Raw genomic sequence first — 26,580 nt, 5'->3', positions numbered from 1 at the left:
TTATCTGTGTGACAGATAAATAGAAGTAAGGGCGCTATGATTAGTTATCTGTGTGACAGATAAATAGAAGTTAGGGCGCTATGATTAATGTTATATGTGTGAACAGATAAATAGTAGATAAGGGCGCTATAATTAGTTAGTCTGTGTGACAGATATAGAAGTTAGGGCGCTATGAATTAGTTATTCTGTGTGATAGATAAATAGAAGATAGGGCGCTGAATAAATTAATCTGTGTGACATCATAAATAATAGTTAGGGCGCTATAATCAATTATCTGTGTAGCAGATAAATAGTAGTTAGGGCGCTATGATTAGTTATCTGTGTGGCAGATAAATAGAATTAATGGCGCTATGATTAGTTATCTGTGTGGCAGATAAATAGAATTAATGGCGCTATGATTAGTTATATGTGTGAGAGATAAATAGAATTAATGGCGCTATTACTAGTTATCTGTGTAGCAGATAAATAGTAGTTAGGGCGCTATGATAAGTTACCTGTGTGACAGATAAATATAAGTTAGGGTGCTATTATTAGTTATCTGTGTAGCAGATAAATAGAAGTTAGGGCGCTATGATAAGTTACCTGTGTGACAGATAAATATAAGTTAGGGTGCTATAATTAGTTATCTGTGTGACAGATAAATAGAAGTTAGGACGCTATGATTAGTTACTTGTATGGCAGATAAATAGAAGTTAGGGTGCTATGATAAGTTATCTGTGTAGCAGATAAATAATAGTTAGGGCGCTATAATCAATTATCTGTGTAGCAGATAAATAGAAGTTAGGGCGCTATGATAAGTTATTTGTATGGCAAATAAATAAAAGTTAGGGCGCTATAATAAGTTATCTGTTTGGCTGATAAATAGAATTAATGGCGCTATGATTAGTTATATGTGTGAGAGATAAATAGAATTAAGGGCGCTATGACTAGTTATCTGTGTAGCAGATAAATAGAAGTTAGGGCGCTATGATAAGTTATCTGTGTGACAGATAAATAGAAGTTAGGGTGCTATGATAAGTTATTTGTATGGCAGATAAATAAAAGTTAGGGCGTTATAATAAGTTATCTGTTTGACTGATAAATAGTAGTTAGGGCGCTATAATCAATTATCTGTGTGGCAGATAATTAGAAGTTAGGGCGCTATGATTAATTATCTGTGTTGCAGATATATAGTAGTTAGGGCGCTATGATTAAGTATCATTGTAGCAGATAAATAAAAGTTAGGGCGCTATGATAAGTTATTTGTATGGCAAATAAATAAAAGTTAGGGCGCTATAATAAGTTATCTGTTTGACTGATAAATAGAATTAATGGCGCTATGATTAGTTATATGTGTGACAGATAAATAGAAGTTATTGTGACACATTGCTTTTAGATATTTTCTTTAGCCATTTTAACCTGAGAGCCAAATATAACAAATTGTGCCTTTATATTATTTAAAAAGACATAAAAACTCACTGTTTCTCATTTCAAAATTTTCCAGTTTCTCATTTATAATCCAGATAATTAAAAATTCGCATTTATAATCCTTTAACTACACTGGTTAATTGCAATCGCGCACTGATTTAGTGTCAGTAAACATGACTGTCATTCATGAGTATAGGTATTACAACCTTAAGTCTAGACAGCATTTATTCACTTATAATTCAGATCCTGATTACCATTAGAGTATTAGGAAGTTCTATGTAAACAATATCATATTGTTCTGTTAGTAAGTATGGTTTTGGGTGTAGGAAAGCATTATAAAACAACTAACTTGAATGAACCTTAAACAAAATGTTTAAAACTATTTGTAGTGTCATTTCACAGTAAAAAAAAACACTTCCGGTTCCTGTACATAACAAATCTTGAATAACTGAAAACACCATATTTAGAAAATGTTGATGGAAGTTTGAGAAAATCAATCTGAAGCTAGTCATCTAAAGAAATAGAATTGGAAGGTTTATAGAAATAATTTTATATAGATAAGCATAATTAATAAACGTATTTAGAAATCATGACGTTTGAGGAACACATTTTTTTCTTTATTTCTTTTTACTATTGCAACCGTTAGCGACGTTTTTAATGTGATTGTAATTATCTTTGGCATTGGTTGATGACACGAGTACTTACAAAGTTTATACCATCGAAAAGATCGCTGTACAGTTATAGTTCAATAGTGCACACATTGATTTTTTTTTACAAAATATCCCAAACATTTTATAGCAAATGTCCCCAATTTTGAAGTGGTAGTAATACACATTTCCAACAGAGAATCTAAGATAATTTGACGGCAAAGAAGAATTTTTGTGTACTTAGGATAAAAACCCAATATGCCCTTTAGATAAGTGTGTCGTCACAGTATTCCATCGTCCATAATCAACGAGTCTAGTTCTTTTTGAACAGATTTAATTACCTTATTGGGGAAATGAAATAAAATTGAGTTTCAGAACAACCAGACTGCAGTTCAAAAAGCAATATTTGCTGCATTGCATTGATAAAAGGGAAATTAGAGGACAACCCATGTATGACGGCAAATCGATTTATCTGCGTTAGAAAAGGTGAGTAGCAACAGTCAACCGATAGTGACAGCAATACCATATTAGTACAAGGACGGTCGTATATTATACTGTGTGACTGTATTAGTACAAGGACTGTCGTACACTATACTGTGTGACCATATTAGTACAAGGACTGTCGTACACTATACTGTGTGACTATATTAGAACAAGGACTGTCGTACACTATACTGTGTGACCATATTAGTACTTGGACTGTTGTACACTATACTGTGTGACCATATTAGTACAAGGACTGTCGTACACTATACTGTGTGACCATATTAGTACAAGGACTGTCGTACACTATACTGTGTGACTATATTAGTACAAGGACTGTCGTACACTATACTGTGTGACCATATTAGTACAAGGACTGTCGTACACTATACTGTGTGACCATATTAGTACTTGGACTGTTGTACATTATACTGTGTGATCATATTAGTAAATAGACTGTCTTACATTATACTGTGTGACTATATTAGTACATTGACTGTCGTACACTATACTGTGTGACTATATTAGTACATGGACTGTCGTACACTATACTGTGTGACCATATTAGTACAAGGACTGTCGTACACTATACTGTGTGACCATATAAGTACAAGGACTGTCGTACACTATACTGTGTGACCATATTAGTACAAGGACTGTCGTACACTATACTGTGTGACCATATTAGTACAAGGACTGTCGTACACTATACTGTGTGACCATATTAGTACAAGGACTGTCGTACACTATACTGTGTGACCATATTAGTACAAGGACTGTCGTACACTATACTGTGTGACCATATTAGTGCAAGGACTGTCGTACACTATACTGTGTGACCTATATTAGTACAAGGACTGTCGTACACTATACTGTGTGACCATATTAGTACAAGGACTGTCGTACACTATACTGTGTGACCATATTAGTACAAGGACTGTCGTACACTATACTGTGTGACCATATTAGTACAAGGACTGTCGTACACTATACTGTGTGACCATATTAGTACAAGGACTGTCGTACACTATACTGTGTGACCATATTAGTACAAGGACTGTCGTACACTATACTGTGTGACCATATAAGTACAAGGACTGTCGTACACTATACTGTGTGACTATATTAGTACAAGGACTGTCGTACACTATACTGTGTGACCATATTAGTACAAGGACTGTCGTACACTATACTGTGTGACTATATTAGTACAAGGACTGTCATACACTATACTGTGTGACCATATTAGTACAAGGACTGTCATACACTATACTGTGTGACCATATTAGTACAAGGACTGTCGTACACTATACTGTGTAACCATATTAGTACAAGGACTGTCGTACATTATACTGTGTGACCATATTAGTAAATAGACTGTCTTACATTATACTGTGTGACCTATATTACTACTAGATTGACTGTCGTTTACACTATACTGTGTGGCCATATTAGTTGACAAGGACTGTCCGTACCCTATACTGTGTGACCATATTAGTACAAGGACTGTCGTACATTATACTGTGTGACCATATTAGTAAATAGACTGTCGTTACACTATACTGTGTGTGACCATATAAGTACAAGGACTGTCGTACACTATACTGTGTGACCATATTAGTACAAGGACTGTCGTACACTATACTGTGTGACTATATTAGTACATGAACTGTCGTACACTATACTGTGTGACTATATTAGTACATTGACTGTAGTACACTATACTCTGTAACTATATTTTTACATGGACTATTGTACACTATACTGTGTGACTATATTAGTACATGGACTGTTGTACACTATACTGTGTGACCATATTAGTACATGGACTGTCGTACACTATACTGTGTGACCATATTAGTACAAGGACTGTCGTACACTATACTGTGTGACTATATTAGTACATGGACTGTCGTACACTATACTGTGTGACTATATTAGTACATGGACTGTCGTACACTATACTGTGTGACCATATAAGTACAAGGACTGTCGTACACTATACTGTGTGATCATATTAGTAAATAGACTGTCTTACATTATACTGTGTGACCATATTAGTAAATAGACTGTCTTACATTATACTGTGTGACTATATTACTACATTGACTGTCGTACACTATACTGTGTGGCCATATGAGTACATGGACTGTCGTACCCTATACTGTGTAACCATATTAGTACAAGGACTGTCGTACATTATACTGTGTGACCATATTAGTAAATAGACTGTCTTACATTATATACTGTTTGACTATATTACTACATTGACTGTCGTACACTATATTGTGTGGCTATGTTAGTACATGGACTGTCGTACATTATACTGTGTGGCCATATTAGTACAAGGACTGTCGTACACTAACTATTTGACTATATTAGTACATGGACTGTTGTACACTAAACTTTGTGACTATATTAGTACATGGATTGTCGTATACTATACTGTGTGACTATATTATATTGGTACATGGACTGTCGTATATTATACTGTGTGACCATATTAGTAAATATACTGTCTTACATTATACTGTGTGACTATATTAGTACATGGACTGTCGTACACTATATTGTGTGGCTATATTAGTACATTGATTGTCGTACATTATACTTTGTGACCATATTAGTACATGGAATGTCGTACACTAACTATATTGTGTGACAATATAAGTACAAGGACCGTCGTACACTATATTGTGTGACTATATTAGTACAAGGACTGTCGTACACTATACTGTGTGACTATATTAGTACATGAACTGTCGTACACTATACTGTGTGACTATATTAGTACATTGACTGTAGTACACTATACTCTGTAACTATATTTTTACATCGACTATTTGTACACTATAATGTGTGACCATATTAGTACATGGACTGTTGTACACTATACTGTGTGACCATATTAGTACAAGGACCGTCGTACACTATATTGTGTGACTATATTAGTACAAGGACTGTCGTACTCTAGCTGTTTGACTATATTAGTACATGGACTATTGTACACTATACTTTGTGACTATATTAGTACATGGAATGTCGTACACTATATTGTGTGGCTATATTAGTACATGGACTGTCGTACATTATACTGTGTGGCCATATTAGTACAAGGACTGTCGTAAACTAACTGTTTGACTATATTAGTACATGAACTGTCGTACACTATATTGTGAGGCTATAATAGTACATAAACTGTCGTACGCTATATTGAGTGACTATATTAGTACAAGGACTGCCGTACACTTTACTTTGTGACTATATTAGTACATGGACTGTCATACACTATACTGTGTGACTATATTAGTACAAAGGAATGTCCTACGCTATATTGTGTGGCTATATTAGTACATGGACTGTCGTACACTGTATTGTGTGATTATATTAGTACAAGGACTGTAGTACACTGTACTGTGTGACCATGTTGGTACATGGACTGTCGTACACTATACTGTGTGACAATATTAGTACATGAACTGTCGTACACTTTACTGTGTAACTATATTAGTACATGGACTATCGTACGATATATTGAGTGACTATATTAGCTCAGGGACTGTCGTGCACTATATTGTGTGACTATATTAGTACAAAGACTGTCGTACACTGTACTGTGTGACCATATTAGTACATGGAATGTCGTACACTCTACACTGTATCTATATTAGTACAAGGACTGTCGTACACTATAATGTGTGACTATATTAGTACAAGGACTGTAGTACACTATACTGTGTGATCATATTAGTACAAGGACTGTCGTACACTATACTGTTGACCATATTAGTACATGGACTGTCATACACTTTACTGTGTCACTATATTAGTACATGGACTGTCGTACGCTATATTGAGTGACTATATTAGTACAAGGACTGTCGTACACTATATTGTGTGACTATATTAGTACAAAGACTGTCGTACACTGTACTGTGTGACCATATTAGTACAAGGACTGTCTTACACTATACTGTGTGACCAAATAAGTACATGAACTGTCGTACACTTTACTGTGTAACTATATTAGTACATGGACTGTCGTGCGCTATATTGAGTGACTATATTAGTACAAGGACTGCCGTACACTATATTGTGTGGCTATATTAGTACAAGGACTGTCGTACACTCTACTGTGTGACTATATTAGTACAAGGACCGTCGTACACTATATTGTGTGACTATATTAGTACAAGGACTGTCGTACATTATACTGTGTGACTATATTAGTACAAGGACTGTCGTACACTGTACTGTGTGACCATATTAGTACATGGACTGTCGTACACTCTACTGTGTAACTATATTAGTATATGGACTGTCGTACACTATAGTGAGTGACTATGTTAGTACAAAGACTGCCTTACACTCTACTATGTGACCATATATCTGTTTACAAGTTGACATTTTCTTTACCTTGTTGTTTTTCTGCTGAAGATGTTGTGTTTCTTTAAACGGAGCCAACAATCAGAGCCGAGTTCCGTTTAAGATTACACAGATCTTAGTACCAGACTTGAGTTTCGTTTAACCCCACGCTTTCAAATTCTGTATTAAGTTCACGTTCTTTTACTGTCCAATGAGCGGATTTTGTTTATTATGATTCCCACCGGCAATAATATGTTTAACTACGAAGGTACATTGGACAATTTAATGGGGCTTTAATCAACAAGGAATTACGGTCAAGGTTATTCATATTTGAAATCGAGTAATGGACAAGAATTCATCTTCATGTCGCACGCCTGGGTTTGCCCGGTTTAACAGAGGTTCAAGCCTCTGATTAGGCCATGGGCTAGGAGGGTCCCACATGCACCCCCCCCCCCCCCAAACCTCCGAACCAATATTTTTCTGAACCCTTATGACCCACTGATCACAAATCCAAATGTTAACATTGCATAAGTTGGGATGAACTTCCGGTTATGACGTCATCAAGATGGCCGCCATCTAGAATTTCACTAAAAATTGAAAAATAGTCATAACATTAACATTTTTCAACCGAAGTAGACAAATGAGGTATCAAAATGACCACAATAGAACAAGAAATACATATCAGGACCAAAAAACCCCAATATATGTAATGATTTCTACGCAGGAAATGAAAAAATCGGATTTAAAGCTCAAAAATGGTAATTTTTCAGCAATTTTTTCATATTTTGTTTGACGCAGCACAAATGTTTCCCAACAGCAATCTATTACTTCTAATAAGTTTTTGACCACTTGTCAATCAGTGTGAGCAACAAAAACAACCAAAACCAACGTTAACATCGTATAAGTTCCGGTTATGACGTCATCAAGATGGCCACCATCTCGAATTTCACTGAAAAATGAAAAATAGTCATAACATTGACATTTTTCAACTGAAGTAGACAAATGAGGCATCAATATGACCACAATAGAACAACAAATACATATCAGGACCAAATAATCCAATAAATGTAGTGATTTGAACGCAGGAAATGAAAAAAGATAATATTTTAAGCTCAAAAATGGTAATTTTCAGCATTTTTTCATATTTGGCTTGACGCAGCAAAATTGTTTCCCAACAGCAAATTCTTATTCACAATCAGTTATTTGACCTCTTATCAATCGGTTAAAACAACAACAACAAAAATATATAGAAATGCAAAAGAGAATTGTTATACCATCATTTGGTTTAGAAAACATCACCGGATGCGGCATATGATTGTTATTTTTTCCAAACCGCTAACACTACATTTTCCTGGTGTCTTGCAATTTCCTGAATATAACATTGGCTTTTGACGATTTATATCTTAACGAATTTGAAGTTAAAGTTGGCTGAATATCTAAGTGGGACTTCAAAATAATCCATTTTCATGTTCGAAATTTTGTAGACTAGTAGCCTCTCAAACTGAATTATTACAGCAAAACGCTAACTAATAGCTATAGAGTATCAAATTAAAGTTCCGTAAATACCATGACACTTTTCGAGACATATTGTGTCTTTTAGAATGAGCACATCCATTGTTTATTTCCTGTGTATAACGCAAGGAAATATAAGATGGTTACTACAGTGTCACATATTTCTTTCATTAGTTCTCAATTGTAATAATTTTCGTTGTGCGTGCTTTCTCGCCAGAGTGTCGTCTTCGACCTCGGTGACCCGATGTGACATTGCATTACCGGGTTACCATCGTGGTTCTAACTTGTCAACTATCCATGGTCAGAGTTAAGATCAAAAACATCGGCTTCAGGGATGTGGGAGCACTTCCTGTTTCCAACCTAGTTTCACCTAGATTCACATATCGTATATGATGTTCCAGACTTCCCCGGCATGATAGAAAAGACACCAGATCAACATGCTGCGGAGGGTTGAGTTGGTTCTCCTTAATTCGTATGAAGCACAATTCCTCATTCTTGTGAACCTCAGTGACCATAGGTGGCACAGGTGGATTCTTTGATTTCATAAATGAGGTCTGCAGTGAAGTTTCACTCTTTGCCATGTCTGGATAGCACTTTAGAGAACGTTCTACTGGAGATTCTTCAATGGTCTCTTTGCGCATACACCAGATGTGACACAACCATCACCTTCAAGGCAGTGGGAAAAGTCAGAGCAATGAAAAACATTTAAGATTTATGCCCTCATTAATGACCTCGATGATATCACCTGTGCCATTTATGGTTGCACGAGGGTCCACAAGATTGATGAATAGTTCTTCATACGAATTATGGAGTTATGTGCTAAGGACATTCCACCATTTGAAGAATGTGCATCTGGTGTAATTTCCATTATGCCGGAGAAGTATGAAACAGCATATACGTACGATATGTTAGAATCTGAAAGAGATCCCACATCCCTGAACCTGTTGTTCCTGATATGAACTCTGGCCATGGATTGGTCATAAAAGGCTAGAAAAACACTGGTAATGCAGTGTCTCATGAGTTCATCGACATAGAAGACGTCGATCTGGCTTTCGACGAATTGGATACTGATATCTCGAGTACTCTGATTCGGACTGCATGTACCAGCTACCAGATATGTCGTGTCTATTCAGTGGATAGGTCAGTGAGGCGAGAAAGCACGCACATTGATAATGGTTATCATTGAGAACCAGTGAAAGACATATTAGTGACATTGTAGTAACCATCTGACATGTTGCTTATGCTATGCATAGGAAATAAACAATGACTGTGCTCATTTTCGAAGACACAAACGCTTTGGGAACTGTTAATGATATTAACGGAAACAAAGGCTTAGCTTAGGTTACATTTGTTACGCTATCAGTAGGTGTTGTGTTATTTTTGAGACGCTGCTAATCTACAAAATTGAGGGTATAACAATATATTTTTTTTTTTGCATTTCTATATATTGTTGTTGTTGTTTTTGTTTTTATTGATTGATAGGAGTTTAAATAACTGAATACGAGTAATAATTTGTTGTTGGGAAATATTTCTGCTGCGTCAATCCAAGTATGAAAAATTTGCTAAAAAATCACCATTTTTGAGCTTAAAAGCTTTTTTTTTTTTTTTCCCCGTACAAATCACTACACATATTGGATTATTTGGTCCTGATATGTGTTTGTCGTTCTATTGTGGTCATTTTGATACCTCATTTGTCTACTTTAGTTGAAAAATATCAGTGTTATGACTATTCTTCATTTTTTAGTGAAATTCGAGATGGTGGCCATCTTGATGACGTCATAACCGAAACCTCTACAATGTTAGCATTGGTTTTTGTTGTTGTTGTTATTTAAAATGATTAATAAGTGGTCAAAAAACTTATTAGAAATAATAGATTGTTGTTGGTTAACATTTTTGCTGAGTAAACAAAATATAAATAAATTGCTGAAAAATCACAATTATTGAGCTTTAAATCCGATGTTTTCATTACCTGCGTAGAAATCACTACATATATTGGGTTTTTTGGTCCTGATATGTATTTCTTGTTCTATTGTGGTCATTTTGATACCTCATTTGTCTACTTCGGTTGAATAATGTTAATGTTATGACTATTTTTCAATTTTTAGTGAAATTCGAGATGGCCGCCATCTTGCGAAGTTCATCCCAACTTATGCAATGTTAAGATTTGGATTTGTGATCAGTGGATCATAAGGGTTCAGAAAAATAATGGATCGGAGGTTTTGGGGAGGGGGTGCATGTGGGACCCTCCTAGCCCATGGCCTAATACAATACACGATAGCCTGCTGCCCCCTCAGCCAACCAGGCTGACAGCTTGGTCAGTTAACCAGATGGTGTTCCGCTTCAAGGAGCACCAGACGATAGAGAGGCTGCTGCGTCTATTCATCCAGATTCTGTCGTATATAGCCTTCCTGATGGTTTGTCTATATAGGTATCTGATGTGCCTGAGGGTCGGTTAAGCGAGACAGAGTAGGCCGATATTCCCGACAGAGTTATCTCTGCCCTAAACAAGGCATTGAGAGCCTATGTCTCTTAACATGTGTCACTGCTCGCCAATGAAAAAACCGTCCAGTCGAAGAACCTTACCGGTCCCGTTTATTGACTGCTCCATCTCCGAGTCCAATCTTGCTGAAGGGACACTTCCTTCTGTTCTAATTCAAAGAAAGAATCGGTCCCTTCTGCCCTTCTTTTGAAGGAATGAATGAATGAGCATCTTTATTCCTCCAACATGTGAAGATTGATAATCTGTACAACAACAAAAATGATAGAAGAAACATATGTACAGTGAGTTAGGAATTGCAATTATTAACTCTTAATTATCTAGCTTTAACGCTTGTCACAACTGTTATTTCAGAATTTACAATCGGTGTAACCAATGCACGAGTACTGGCTTCATTTTATATACTGTTTTTGCTGATTCAAACATAATATATTTCCAATGGTCCAAACTTATTTCTGTCGAATTAATGCTCCCTCATAGTAGAAAGGACCTGTTACAGCTACCATTGAATATTGCCCAATTTTACAAACTATGAAACTTTTTATAGGACTATGACAGAAAATTATTTTTTACAAAGTCTGGAACCAAAAAAAATGACCAAATTTGGAGACCTTTTTTTAGCAATATCAATTTTCAACAAATTGGTACACACACTTCCGGTACTATTACACCAAAATGTTTTATAATTATTTGCACAATAATGTAAACAAACAATGGTGAAAATTAAAGAAAAATCTGAAACCGGTATAGTTGTCATCTAAGGTTAAAGCTGTTGTAAGGTTTATTTTTAGAAACTTTAGGCAAATACTACAACTTTGCTTGCAATTTATAATTGATTAGAGAAACAATATTATTTATACTCAAACATATTTATGGTTACATCACTCTGACGTTTTATCTTATGTTCAAAATAATAGCAGCGTATGGATGCCTCATTCAGAAAATTTAAGGGAATTCTATAGGGAATTGTTTCCCCACTTCCGGTTAGTGTACACCTACACATTTTTATAATTACAAACCACAAAAGTAAGTTACCGTAGCGAAAACTTTTGAAATATAGGAGACAGGAAAGCTTGCCATTTCAAGGTCACAACTTTCGCATTTTTTCAATTTCTTTAAACTATCAATATCGTATGACACCATACTGTTAACTTGATAATACTTAAAAACAGAATAGTCCACTTGGGAATAGATGTATTATTCATTTTTGATCAATTAAGAAAAAAATAGGACTTTATAGAAAAGGATGTTTTACATTTGTTCACCATAATGGTTACTTTTTAGTATGTATAGGAGAAACACCGAAAATTGAAGATTAGTCAAGATAATGGACAATGCAAGGCCCGAAGGTGTTTCTCTTACTTAAAACACGGCACTCTGATGTACAATGCTAACTATAGCTATTGTGTAACTAATTTACAGGTAAGGCCTTCAACCATCTTTGACACTGAAAATGTCAGCACAGTAACTGTTGTAATATGTCTACTCTGGTCGTGCATGCATTGAATGAATTTTTCATGAAATTCCATACCAATGTTATCACCAGAGATTTTTTGTGAGTTTGAGTTCTCTTCATTCAGAGTGGAGCGGTACAAGAGGCAACATGACAGACAGTGCAGATCAGATCATTACGAAGTCAAACTATCTAAAATGATTATCAAATTTCCAATAAGAGAGTATATTTTGTGATATGTTAATTTAACTGCTCTTTATGTCAGAGGCAGACCATTTACTTGGATATAACTTGTCGGAAATTCACAAGACATGGAGGATTATCATGGAAACGTCTTAATTTTGAATATACCGCTCTACGTTATGAAATGAAGAATATAATTGGTCCTAATACAAAATATCAAGATTTAGTGGATTCTAAAGGAAACTACATTGAAATTCATTGAAAACGGCAAAGTGATGAAAAGAAAGCTTAAAATTTCAAATTTGTTCAGTAGGCCTTGTGTGATTCTTGGATAAGGAATTATACCGAAATTATTTAATTTGGGAAACGTGGATTTATGTGTTACGTGTATGTATTCAAGAAATGAAGCAATTAACACTGAAATTATTAGGAAATATACCGAAAGCATTCATTCAATTTCCAAAGAAAGAAAGTACACATATCTATCTAAAATTAAAACGTCATTGTAGGAAGGCCTGTGCTGTCGAAATACTAAAGAGTCTTGATTTTCAACACAAGGAGTAATTTTATGCGTTGTGGTTGATGTGATTGGATTTATGCCGATGTCCACGAATCAATATCTAAAACAGAAAATGTGTGATATGTATTATTGAAGTTTCCTATTACATTTATGTTGAATTTGATTACATTTATTTGTTATTTATTTGTCCAATTTTACAATGCTGAATGTAGTGTCACTCTCTACCTTGCATTGTACATTAGTTTACCTGGAACTGTAGATTAGTTGCAACTAAGCTACAGGTAAACTAATGTACATGTACAGTGAAAGGTGTCCTAATCTACAGACAGAACAAGTACTTGAACAATAGTCTAAATAAATTACTGGGGACAACAAAAGATGATATCATAGCCATGTTTTAAGAAGTGATATAGAGACTTTGGATTTTAAATTGAAAACTCCTTTCGGGTTCAAAAAATGATCTTGTTACGCAATTAGGCATTTTAGACATGCAATTTTACTAAGTAATAAATCGATTTTATTAGGTCACCTTAGTTCGTCTCAAGTGACCTATTCTATCTAAATCGCATTTTGTCCGTCGTCGTGCGTCGTGTTCGTAAACAATTTACATTTTCGACTTCTTCTCCAAAACTGCTGAATTAAATTCAATGAAATTTTACACAAACCTTATAAGGCATAAGGCCAATCAAAATTGTGAATTATATGGTCCCCACCCCCAGGGGACTGTGGGAGGGACCAACAGGTGTAAAATTGACTACACTTTGTAAAAAATCATCTCCACTCGCAGATGTGGAAGAATCAAATACTCTTCAGATTTTTCCCTGAGAAGGGGGTCAAATTCATTATAGTTTATATAGGTAAAACTCATTTACGAGGATTATTTGCTCAATTTTCATAGGAAAAAAAATCAAAATTAGTTAGAATTATTAGTATGAGAAAGTATTTTAATATCACTTAAGCCTTGATGTCACTATTTTTCAATTTCATCGGAGTATGAAAAAAAAAATGTTTGCAAACTGCGTGAATCCGCGTAAACTGTGTGAATCCGCTAAGCGGATTCATTAGCGGATTCACACAAAAGTATGCAAACACATTTTTTCATACCCCGATAAAATTAAAAAATTGTTACATCAATACTTATAATCAATTTTATATTGTATTTGATTAAATGAAGTATGATTAAATGTAACAATATAGTGGGTTCTCAAGGGATTCTTTTTACCGAAACAATACGCAAAGGCAATGTCTCTATTGTGACGTCACGATAACGTCGGGGTTTTGCGCCATTCTCGATTTTATTATCATAGTGGTATGCAAAAACATTATTGGCAAATCAGAAAGCCAGATTTGGTATGAAAACAAAGAAAAAATAATTATAATTCATATGGGTCTGTGGCGGACTCCCAGGGGCCAGGGCAAGAGGCCAAAAGGGGTCAAAATGGCTAAAAATTCAAAAATCTTCTTCTGCACTCGCATATTTGGTAGAATCAAATACTCTTCATAAATTATTAGGTTCTAAGGCCTTCTGCAAAAAAAAATGTGAATTTCATGGCCTTGGGGCAAAAAATGCTAAACATTTAATTAATTTCTCTGACATCAAGGCTTAAGTGATATTAAAATACTTTCTCATACTAATAATTCTAACTAATTTTGATTTTTTTCCTATGGAAATTGAGCAAATAATCCTCGTAAATGAGTTTTACCTATATAAACTATAATGAATTTGACCCCCTTCTCAGGGAAAAATCTGAAGAGTATTTGATTCTTCCACATCTGCGAGTGGAGATGATTTTTTACAAAGTGTAGTCAATTTTACACCTGTTGGTCCCTCCCACAGTCCCCTGGGGGTGGGGACCATATAATTCACAATTTTGATTGGCCTTATGCCTTAGAAGGTTTGTGTAAAATTTCATTGAATTTAATTCAGCAGTTTTGGAGAAGAAGTCGAAAATGTAAATTGTTTACGAACACGACGCACGACGACGGACAAAATGCGATTTAGATAGAATAGGTCACTTGAGACGAACTAAAGTGACCTAATAAAATCGATTTATTACTAAGTAAAATTGCATGTCTAAAATGCCTAATTGCGTAACAAGATCATTTTTTGAACCCGAAAGGAGTTTTCAATTTAAAATCCAAAGTCTCTGTATCACTTCTTAAAACATGGCTATGCTATCATCTTTTGTTGTCCCCAGTAATTTATTTAGACTATTGTTCAAGTACTTGTTCTGTCTGTAGATTAGGACACCTTTCACTGTACATGTACATTAGTTTACCTGTAGCTTAGTTGCAACTAATCTACAGTTCCAGGTAAACTAATGTACAATGCAAGGTAGAGAGTGACACTACATTCAGCATTGTAAAATTGGACAAATAAATAACAAATAAATATAATCAAATTCAACATAAATGTAATAGGAAACTTCAATAATACATATCACACATTTTCTGTTTTAGATATTGATTCGTGGACATCGGCATAAATCCAATCACATCAACCACAACGCATAAAATTACTCCTTGTGTTGAAAATCAAGACTCTTTAGTATTTCGACAGCACAGGCCTTCCTACAATGACGTTTTAATTTTAGATAGATATGTGTACTTTCTTTCTTTGGAAATTGAATGAATGCTTTCGGTATATTTCCTAATAATTTCAGTGTTAATTGCTTCATTTCTTGAATACATACACGTAACACATAAATCCACGTTTCCCAAATTAAATAATTTCGGTATAATTCCTTATCCAAGAATCACACAAGGCCTACTGAACAAATTTGAAATTTTAAGCTTTCTTTTCATCACTTTGCCGTTTTCAATGAATTTCAATGTAGTTTCCTTTAGAATCCACTAAATCTTGATATTTTGTATTAGGACCAATTATATTCTTCATTTCATAACGTAGAGCGGTATATTCAAAATTAAGACGTTTCCATGATAATCCTCCATGTCTTGTGAATTTCCGACAAGTTATATCCAAGTAAATGGTCTGCCTCTGACATAAAGAGCAGTTAAATTAACATATCACAAAATATACTCTCTTATTGGAAATTTGATAATCATTTTAGATAGTTTGACTTCGTAATGATCTGATCTGCACTGTCTGTCATGTTGCCTCTTGTACCGCTCCACTCTGAATGAAGGGAACTCAAATTCACAAAAAATCTCTGGTGATAACATTGGTATGGAATTTCATGAAAAATTCATTCAATGCATGCATGACCAGAGTAGACATATTACAACAGTTACTGTGCTGACATTTTCAGTGTCAAAGATGGTTGAAGGCCTTACCTGTAAATTAGTTACACAATAGCTATAGTTAGCATTGTACATCAGAGTGCCGTGTTTTAAGTAAGAGAAACACCTTCGGGCCTTGCATTGTCCATTATCTTGACTAATCTTCAATTTTCGGTGTTTCTCCTATACATACTAAAAAGTAACCATTATGGTGAACAAATGTAAAACATCCTTTTCTATAAAGTCCTATTTTTTTCTTAATTGATCAAAAATGAATAATACATCTATTCCCAAGTGGACTATTCTGTTTTTAAGTATTATCAAGTTAACAGTATGGTGTCATACGATATTGATAGTTTAAAGAAATTGAAAAAATGCGAAAGTTGTGACCTTGAAATGGCAAGCTTTCCTGTCTCCTATATTTCAAAAGTTTTCGCTACGGTAACTTACTTTTGTGGTTTGTAATTATAAAAATGTGTAGGTGTACACTAACCGGAAGTGGGGAAACAATTCCCCTATAGAATTCCCTTAAATTTTCTGAACCCATCGTTCTGATAGCGCCACTGTGGCCGAGATGACCTTAGTTTCAGGAGCTCTTGTTGTCCAGAGTCATTTCTGGTGGTTGTTCCTCTGGTTCTCCCACCCAGAACCAATCTCCTTACGCCAGCCTCGTTCCCGGATGTTGCATTCTATGCAACTTCGGGAACCGGGATATTCAAAGCTATCTCAGAAGGCCTCGCTCAGGCAGGTTTTTTTGGATGTGTCAGCTCATATGGCCCGATCAATAAGGTTTTCCTCTTCTGTCGTCTACCAGTAACGCTGAAAGATCTTCTGAGATAGGCAGGAAGATTGATCCGGTCAAGGCCTCTGTCCAGCTGAGTTGCCTTTCGTTTTTTAGGGAGCGCAATTTTTCCTCTGGTGCTATTGTCCTTATGAGTTTTTGGGTCCGTCTTCCTGCTTGCTCTTTCCTCAGACCGCAGAAAGAGTGATATCCATGCATGGTCTATTCGCTCGCTGTGCCTTCGTTGGGTCAGAGATAGCTCTGCTATTACCCTTCTCACTGATACTGCTTTTTGAGGAGAAAAAAACTGTTTCCTGTTTTTTTCGCCGCATCCCACTAAACAGAGCTATTATCAGGATATCCCATCCAGGCCATCTCCAGATGGGGATATGTCAGGTGATCAAGATTGCTTTTGAGCAGTCTAATGACAAATCTCAGGCGAAATGCAAGGTGAGGGTTCACGAATTTGGACTTCTTTAGCTCTCCTCAATGGGTCCTTCTTCCCGGACAACAAGTCAGCTGCCTTTCGACGTGGTTAACCTACTTTCATTGACTTTTACCTCCATTCTGATTAGCTGTTTTCCATGGGCTTGTTGTGGCGACTCTATCTATGATTGTTCCACTTCATTAGACATTATATATGTGCGTGCGTAGTTTGCACCTGTATGTGAGCATGCATCATAATGGAACACCTCTTTGTACATCCATTTTAATCCTTTTCCTTCGAAGGTTTATTGAACACTTTTTTTTATTCTCTCTACCTGGGGTTTGTCTCCTGGAATTTCCGTTTGACTAGGCTTTCTGGCTTCGGACTCTCCACCAAGGTAAGACAAATTCGCATGCTGCATTTAAGGTAAGGTATTACTGAAATGATATTGAGATTTTTCAATGAAATCCAATTTTTGTAATGTGATACTGACCACAACTTTAGAGTCAGTATCACCCTTCTGCCTCTTCCCTTTCCTCCTCATCCATTTTGCTTTTGTGGCTAGATAAAGGTTTTTGAGGAAGACTTCCCTATGTTACTCTCGCTGAGCACTAGATGAGTTACGGTAAGGAGACGGGATCCTGAAATCTACATATTAAACTTATGGTTAGTATTGTGTCTAGGCTGGATCTCAGGTCTCGTTTCTAGTTTCACCAAAGTTCTGGTCTGATTAATAAACGCAGGACACCGCGTTATCGCATAACTTCACTTGGTACTTCGGACCAATTGAGCTAAAAAGAGTAAATAATCTAAAAGTACCTCGAACGTTAAATATTAGTTAGACGGCACTCGGGTCTGGTTGTTGGCTCTGTTATTCGTTATAGTTATTTTTCTTCGTTAGGTGTTCCTTCAGGTTCTAAAGACGAACCCTGTTAACGCATAAGCATTTTGATATTCATAAACAAGAGGCCCAATGGGCCTGTATCGTTTACTCGTTCCCTGCCAAGAACCAGGTTATAAACTTGAAGGCATTTTAACTCAATCTATTCATTTCTACAGAAGAATTTTAAAAAGTTTGCTGTTCCATATTTGGCCCCACCACTCAGACCCCTGAGACACCAGATCAAACGTTGATTAAAAAAACGGGTCCCGTTTACTAAAGGAAGCTTTTGACCAAATTATCATCAAATCCTTTCATACCTGCAAAAACTGTACAGAAGAAGAAGAATTTAAAGAATTTGCATTATTTCCCTTAATGGACCCATCCCTAAGACCGAACGTTCATAAAAAATGACTCCACTTCTCCAATGGAAGCTTCAGATCAAATTAGAACTAAATCCCTTCATTTCTTCAGATAAGAAGAAAGAAAGAACTTGCTATATTTCCCCTACTGGGCCCTGTCCCTCAATCACCTGACGTTTAAATTCAATGGTCTGATTCATAGTTCGGTTTAATTTTATACGGAACTCAGGTCTAGGTGTCGGATCCGTTTAAGGACCTCTACGCTATAGATATTTTACTCGGTTTATTTTGTTGCTAATAGTTCCGATAACGATTCCTGTATTACATTACGTTTTAAAACATCTTATTATAGGTCGGAATCATAATAAACGGAACTCCGGTCGTTGGCCAGTATTTGGATTGAATAGAACTTGGGTCTGGTTACTAGTTCCGTTTAAGTTAAATTGAACCTAGTTAAACGGAACTCTTGTCTTTCGTAACCAACTTCAGCCCTACTTCGGAGGAAACAAACGGCATCGTAAAACATACTTCATTATACACTTTTCTCTTCATTACGGGTTATCTAATTATTTATTTGTTTATTATAACTAGTCGTGCCGTTATTGCGCCTGCCGCTTGAGAGTGGGAATATAGAGCTTACATATGATAGACAGTGGGGACCGCTCTGCTTTGATCCTGGTTTGACGTCAGTTGAGACCGATATCGTTTGTCAGAATCAATATCAATATCTCTACAATTCATTCAGGTTTGTATAGTTACTTTGCTAGTACAGACTGAAATTTAATGCACGTCCAAAGGAAAACCTCATCAATTGTATAAATATATATATATATATATATATATATATATATATATATATATATATATATATATATATATATATATATATATACAATGTATGAGCCAGTCTTTACACGTTAGTCAACATACAGGTTCTAGCATCTTTACCCAGCTCTACATATGAGTCAATCTTTACACGTTAGTCAACATACAGGTACTAGCATCTTTACCCAGCTCTAAAAATGAGTCAGCTTTTACACGTTAACCAACATACAGGTGCTAGCATCTTTACCCAGCTCTATATATTAGTCAATCTTTACACGTTAGTCAACATACAGGTACTAGTATCTTTACACAGCTCTACGCATGAGTCAATCTTTACACGTTAATCAACATACAGGTGCTAGCATCTTTACACAGCTCTATATATGAGTCAGTCTTTACACGTTAGTCAACATAGAGGTGCTAGTATCTTTACCCAGCTCTACACATGAGTCAATCTTTACACGTTAATCAACATACAGGTGCTAGCATCTTTACCCAGCTCTAAAAATGAGTCAATCTTTACACGTTAATCAACATACAGGTACTGGCATCTTTACCCAGCTCTATATTTCAGTCAGTCTTTACACGTTAGTCAACATACAGGTGCTAGTATCTTTACCCAGCTCTATATATGAGTCCGCCTTTACACGTTAATCAACATACAGGTGCTAGTATCTTTACCCAGCTCTATATATGAGTCCGCCTTTACACGTTAGTCAACATAAAGGTGCTAGTATCTTTACCCAGCTCTATATATGAGTCAGCCTCTACACGTTAGTCAACATACAGGTACTAGCATCTTTACCGAGCTCTATATATGAGTCAGTCTTTACACGTTAGTCAACATACAGGTGCTAGCATCTTTACCCAGCTCTATATATGAGTCAGCCTCTACACGTTAGTCAACATACAGGTGCTAGTATCTTTACCCAGCTCTATATATGAGTCAGTCTTTACACGTTAATCAACATACAGGTACTAGCATCTTTACCCAGCACTATATATGAGTCAATCTTTACACGTTAATCAACATACAGGTTCTAGCATCTTTACCCAGCTCTATATATGAGTCAGCCTTTACACGTTAGTCAACATACAGGTGCTAGCATCTTTACCCAGCTCTATATATTAGTCAATCTTTACACGTTAGTCAACATACAGGTACTTGTATCTTTACACAGCTCTACGCATGAGTCAATCTTTACACGTTAATCAACATACAGGTGCTAGCATCTTTACACAGCTCTATATATGAGTCAGTCTTTACACGTTAGTAACATACAGGTACTAGTATCTTTACCAGCTCTACGCATGAGTCAATCTTTACACGTTAATCAACATACAGGTGCTAGTATCTTTACCCAGCTCTATATATGAGTCTGCCTTTACACGTTAATCAACATACAGGTACTAGCATCTTTACCCAGCTCTACAAATGAGTCAATCTTTACACGTTAATCAACATACAGGTGCTAGTATCTTTACCCAGCTCTATATATGAGTCAATCTTTTTCACGTTAATCAACATACAGGTGCTAGTATCTTTACCCAGCTCTACAAATGAGTCAATCTTTACACGTTAATCAACATACAGGTACTGGCATCTTTACCCAGCTCTATATTTGAGTCCGCCTTTACACGTTAATCAACATACAGGTGCTAGTATCTTTACCCAGCTCTATATATGAGTCAGCCTCTACACGTTAGTCAACATACAGGTGCTAGCATCTTTACCCAGCTCTATATATGAGTCAGTCTTTACACGTTAGTCAACATACAGGTGCTAGTATCTTTACCCAGCTCTATATATGAGTCAGCCTTTACACGTTAGTCAACATACAGGTGCTAGTATCTTTACCCAGCTCTATATATGAGTCAGTCTTTACACGTTAATCAACATACAGGTACTAGCATCTTTACCCAGCACTATATATGAGTCAATCTTTACACGTTAATCAACATACAGGTTCTAGCATCTTTACCCAGCTCTATATATGAGTCAGCCTTTACACGTTAGTCAACATACAGGTGCTAGTATCTTTACCAAGCTCTATATATAAGTCAATCTTTACACGTTAGTCAACATACAGGTACTAGCATCTTTACCCAGCTCTATATATGAGTCAGTCTTTACACGTTAATCAAAATACAGGTGCTAGTATCTTTACCCAGCTCTATATATGAGTCAATCTTTACACGTTAGTCAACATACAGGTACTTGTATCTTTACCCAGCTCTACAAATGAGTCAGCTTTTACACGTTAATCAACATACAAGTGCTAGTATATTTACCCAGCTCTATATATGAGTCAATCTTTACACGTTAGTCAACATACATGTACTAGCATCTTTACCCAGCTCTACAAATGAGTCAGCCTTTACCCGTTAATCAACATACAGGTACTAGCATCTTTACCCTGCTCTATACATGAGTCATTCTTTACAAGTTGATCAACATACAGATACTAGTATCTTTACCCAGCTCTATATATGAGTCAGTATTTACACGTTAGTCAACATACAGGTGCTAGTATCTTTACCCAGCTCTAAAAATAACTCAGCTTTTACACGTTTATCAACATACAGGTACTAGCATCTTTACCCAGCTCTATATATGAGTCAATCTTTACACGTTAATCAACATACAGGTACAAGTATCTTTACCCAGCTCTATATATGAGTCAGTCTTTACACGTTAATCAACATACAGGTGCTAGTATCTTTACCCAGCTCTATATATGAGTCAGTCTTTACACGTTAATCAACATACAGGTGCTAGTATCTTTACACAGCTCTATATATGAGTCCGCCTTTACACGTTAATCAACGTACAGGTGCTAGCATCTTTTCCCAGCTCTATATATGAGTCCGTCTTTGCACGTTACTCAACATACAGGTACTAGCATCTTTACCCAGCTCTATATATGAGTCAATCTTTACACGTTAATCAACATACAGGTACTAGTATCTTTACCCAGCTCTATATATGAGTCAGTCTTTACACGTTAATCAACATACAGGTGCTAGTATCTTTACCCAGCTCTATATATGAGTCAATCTTTACACGTTAATCAACATACAGGTACTAGCATCTTTACCCAGCTTTATGTATTAGTCCGCCTTTACACGTTAGTCAACATACAGGTGCTAGTATCTTCACCCAGCTCTATATACGAGTCAGTCTTTACACGTTTATCAACATACAGGTGCTAGTATCTTTACCCAGCTCTATATATGAGTCAGTCTTTACACGTTATTCAACAACCAGGTGCTAGTATCTTTACCCAGCACTATATATGAGTCAATCTTTACACGTCAGTCATCATACAGGTACTAGCATCTTTACCCAGCTCTAAAAATAAGTCAGCTTTTACACGTTAATCAATATACAGGTACTAGCATCCTTACCCAGCTCTATATATGAGTCAATCTTTACACGTTAATCAACATACAGGTACTAGTATCTTTACCCATCTCTATATATGAGTCAGTCTTTACACGTTAATCAACATACAGGTGCTAGTATCTTTACCCAGCTCTATATATGAGTCCGCCTTTACACGTTAATCAACATACAGGTACTAGTATCTTTACCCAGCTCTATATATGAGTCAGTCTTTACACGTTAATCAACATACAGGTGCTAGCATCTTTACCCAGCTCTATATATGAGTCAATCTTTACACGTTACACAATCAACATACAGGTGCTAGTATCTTTACCCAGCTCTATATATGAGTCAACCTTTACACGTTAATCAACATACAGGTACTAGTATCTTTACCCAGCTCTATATATGAGTCCGCCTTTACACGTTAATCAACATACAGGTACTAGCATCTTTACCCAGCTTTATATATTAGTCCGCCTTTACACGTTAGTCAACATACAGGTGCTAGCATCTTTACCCAGCTCTATATATGAGTCAGCCTTTACACGTTAATCAACATACAGAGTTAAACATATTTTGGTTACAGTGGTACATGTGTATAAAGCTCCCAGAGTTGAACAATGTCATGTTTTGGTTACAGTGGTACAAATGTATACAGCTTCCAGAGTTGGATATTGTCAAGTTTTAATTACAGTGGTACATGTGTATAAAGCTATACCAATACATACCAGAGATGACCAGAGATGACATGTCATGTTTTGGTTATAGTGGTGTATATATAAATAGCTCCAAGAGTTTAAGAATGTTATGTTTTGGTTACAGTTGTACACGTTTATAAAGCTCCCAGAGATGAAAAATAGTGAGTCATGTTTTGGTTACAGTGGTACATATGTATACAGCTCCCAGAGTTTACGAATGTCAGGTTTTGGTTACAGTGGTACATATGTACATATGTATAAAGCTCCCAGAGTTTAAGAATGTCATGTCATGTGTTACATATTTATAGAGTTCCCAGAGTAGGAAAATGTCATGTTTCGGTTACAGTGGTATATATGTATAAGGCTCCTAGAGTTTAAGAATGTCATGTATTGGTTGCGGTGGTACATATGTATAAAGCTCCCAGAGTTTAAGAATGTCATGTCATGTGTTACATATGTATTCAGCTCCTAGAGATGAACAATGTCATGTTTTGGTTACGGTGTTACATATGTATACAGCTGCCAGAGTTGGAGAATGTCATGTTTTGGTTACAGTGGTATATATGCCTAAGGCTCCCAGAGTTTAAGAATGTCATGTATTGGTTACGGTGGTACATATGTACATATGTATAAAGGTCCCAGAGTTTAAGAATGTCATGTCATGTGTTACATATGTATTCAGCTCCTAGAGATGAACAATGTCATGTTTTGGTTACAGTGGTACACAATTATACAGCTACCAGAATTTAAGAATGTCATGTTTTGGTTACAGTGGTACATATGCATAAAGCTCCCAGAGTTGGAGAATGTCATGTTTTGGTTAGTACATATAGTCAGCTAGATGTCATGTATGTTTACAGCTCCCAGAGTTTAAGAATGTCATGTTTTGGTTACAGTAGTACATATGTATTCAGCTCCCAGAGTTTAAGAATGTCATATCTTGGTTACATTGGTCATATGTATAAAGCTCCCAGAGATGAACAATGTCATGTTTTGGTTACAGTGGTATACATGTATATATGTATACAGATCCCAGAGTTTAAGAATGTCATGTCATGTTGTACACATGCATACAGCTCCCAGAGTTTAAGAATGTCATGTTTTGGTTACAGTAGTACATATGTATTCAGCTCCTAGAGTTTACGAATGTCATGTTTTGGTTACAGTGGTATATATGTATTCAGCTCCTAGAGTTTAAGAATGTCATGTTTTGGTTACAGTGGTACATATATATTCAGCTCCCAGAGTTGGAGAATGTCATGTTTTGGTTACAGTGGAATATATGTATTCAGCTCCCAGAGTTGGAGAATGTCATGTTTTGGTTACAGTGGTATATATGTATTCAGCTCCCAGAGTTGGAGAATGTCATGTTTTGGTTACAGTGGTATATATGTATTCAGCTCCTAGAGTTGGAGAATGTCATGTTTTGGTTACAGTGGTATATATGTATTCAGCTCCCAGAGTTGGAGAATGTCATGTTTTGGTTACAGTGGTATATATGTATTCAGCTCCCAGAGTTGGAGAATGTCATGTTTTGGTTACAGTGGTACATATGTATTCAGCTCCCAGAGTTTAAGAATGTCATGTTTTGGTTACAGTGGTACATATGTATTCAGCTCCCAGAGTTTAAGAATGTCATGTTTTGGTTACAGTGGTATATATGTATTCAGCTCCCAGAGTTGGAGAAATGTCATGTTTTGGTTACGGTGGTACATATGTATTCAGGCTCCCAGAGTTTAAGAATGTCATGTTTTGGTTACAGTGGTACATATGTATTCAGCTCCCATAGTTGGAAAATGTCATGTTTTGGTTACAGTGTGTTATATATGTATTCAGCTCCCAGAGAGAAAAATGTCATGTTTTGGTTACAGTGGTATATATATGTATTCAGCTCCCAGAGTTGGAGAATGTCATGTTTTGGTTACATGGTACATATGTATTCAGCTCCCAGAGTTGGAGAATGTCATGTTTTGGTTACAGTGGTACATATGTATTCAGCTCCTAGAGTTGGAGAATGTCATGTTTTGGTTACGGTGTTACATATGTATTCAGCTCCCAGAGTTTAAGAATGTCATGTTTTGGTTACAGTGGTACATAAATATTCAGCTCCCAGAGTTTAAGAATGTCATGTCATGTGTTACATATGTATACAGTTCCCAGAGTAGGAAAATGTCATGTTTCGGTTACAGTAGTATATATGCATAAGGCTCCCTAGAGTTTAAGAATGTCATGTATTGGTTACGGTGGTACATATGTACATATGTATTAGTCCCAGAGTTTAAGAATGTCATGTCATGTGTTACATATGTATTCAGCTCCCAGAGTTGGAAAATGTCATGTTTTGGTTACAGTGGTATATATGTATTCAGCTCCTAGAGTTGGAGAATGTCATGTTTTGGTTACAGTGGTATATATGTATTCAGCTCCCAGAGTTGGAGAATGTCATGTTTTGGTTACAGTGGTATATATGTATTCAGCTCCCAGAGTTTAAGAATGTCATGTTTTGGTTACAGTGGTACATATGTATTCAGCTCCCAGAGTTGGAGAATGTCATGTTTTGGTTACAGTGGTATATATGTATTCAGCTCCTAGAGTTGGAGAATGTCATGTTTTGGTTACAGTGGTATATATGTATTCAGCTCCCAGAGTTGGAGAATGTCATGTTTTGGTTACAGTGGTACATATGTATTCAGCTCCCAGAGTTTAAGAATGTCATGTTTTGGTTACAGTGGTACATATGTATTCAGCTCCCAGAGATGAACAAGGTCATGTTTTGGTTACAGTGGTACATATGTATTCAGCTCCTAGAGTTTACGAATGTCATGTTTTGGTTACAGTGGTATATATGTATTCAGCTCCTAGAGTTTAAGAATGTCATGTTTTGGTTACAGTGGTACGTATATATTCAG

The 26,580-nt window shown here is 36.1% G+C and overlaps 1 protein-coding gene across 1 annotated transcript in view; it reads left to right on the top strand.

Annotated features, from left to right (window-relative positions):
* Nucleotides 1-25,078, top strand: part of LOC138326773 (uncharacterized) — a 51,416-nt gene extending 26,338 nt beyond the window's left edge. Inside the window, exons 4-6 of the mRNA XM_069272778.1 lie at nucleotides 2,430-2,540; nucleotides 19,349-19,502; nucleotides 24,892-25,078. Coding sequence (XP_069128879.1) covers nucleotides 2,430-2,540; nucleotides 19,349-19,502; nucleotides 24,892-25,078 — 452 coding nt within the window. The remainder of the gene's footprint in view (nucleotides 1-2,429; nucleotides 2,541-19,348; nucleotides 19,503-24,891) is intronic.
* The last annotated feature ends 1,502 nt before the right edge of the window (nucleotides 25,079-26,580 follow it).

This window comes from Argopecten irradians, chromosome 7 (genome assembly GCF_041381155.1).
Source record: "Argopecten irradians isolate NY chromosome 7, Ai_NY, whole genome shotgun sequence".
In the NCBI taxonomy this organism is placed as follows: domain Eukaryota; kingdom Metazoa; phylum Mollusca; class Bivalvia; order Pectinida; family Pectinidae; genus Argopecten; species Argopecten irradians.
This window is presented reverse-complemented; position numbering and strand designations above follow the sequence as displayed.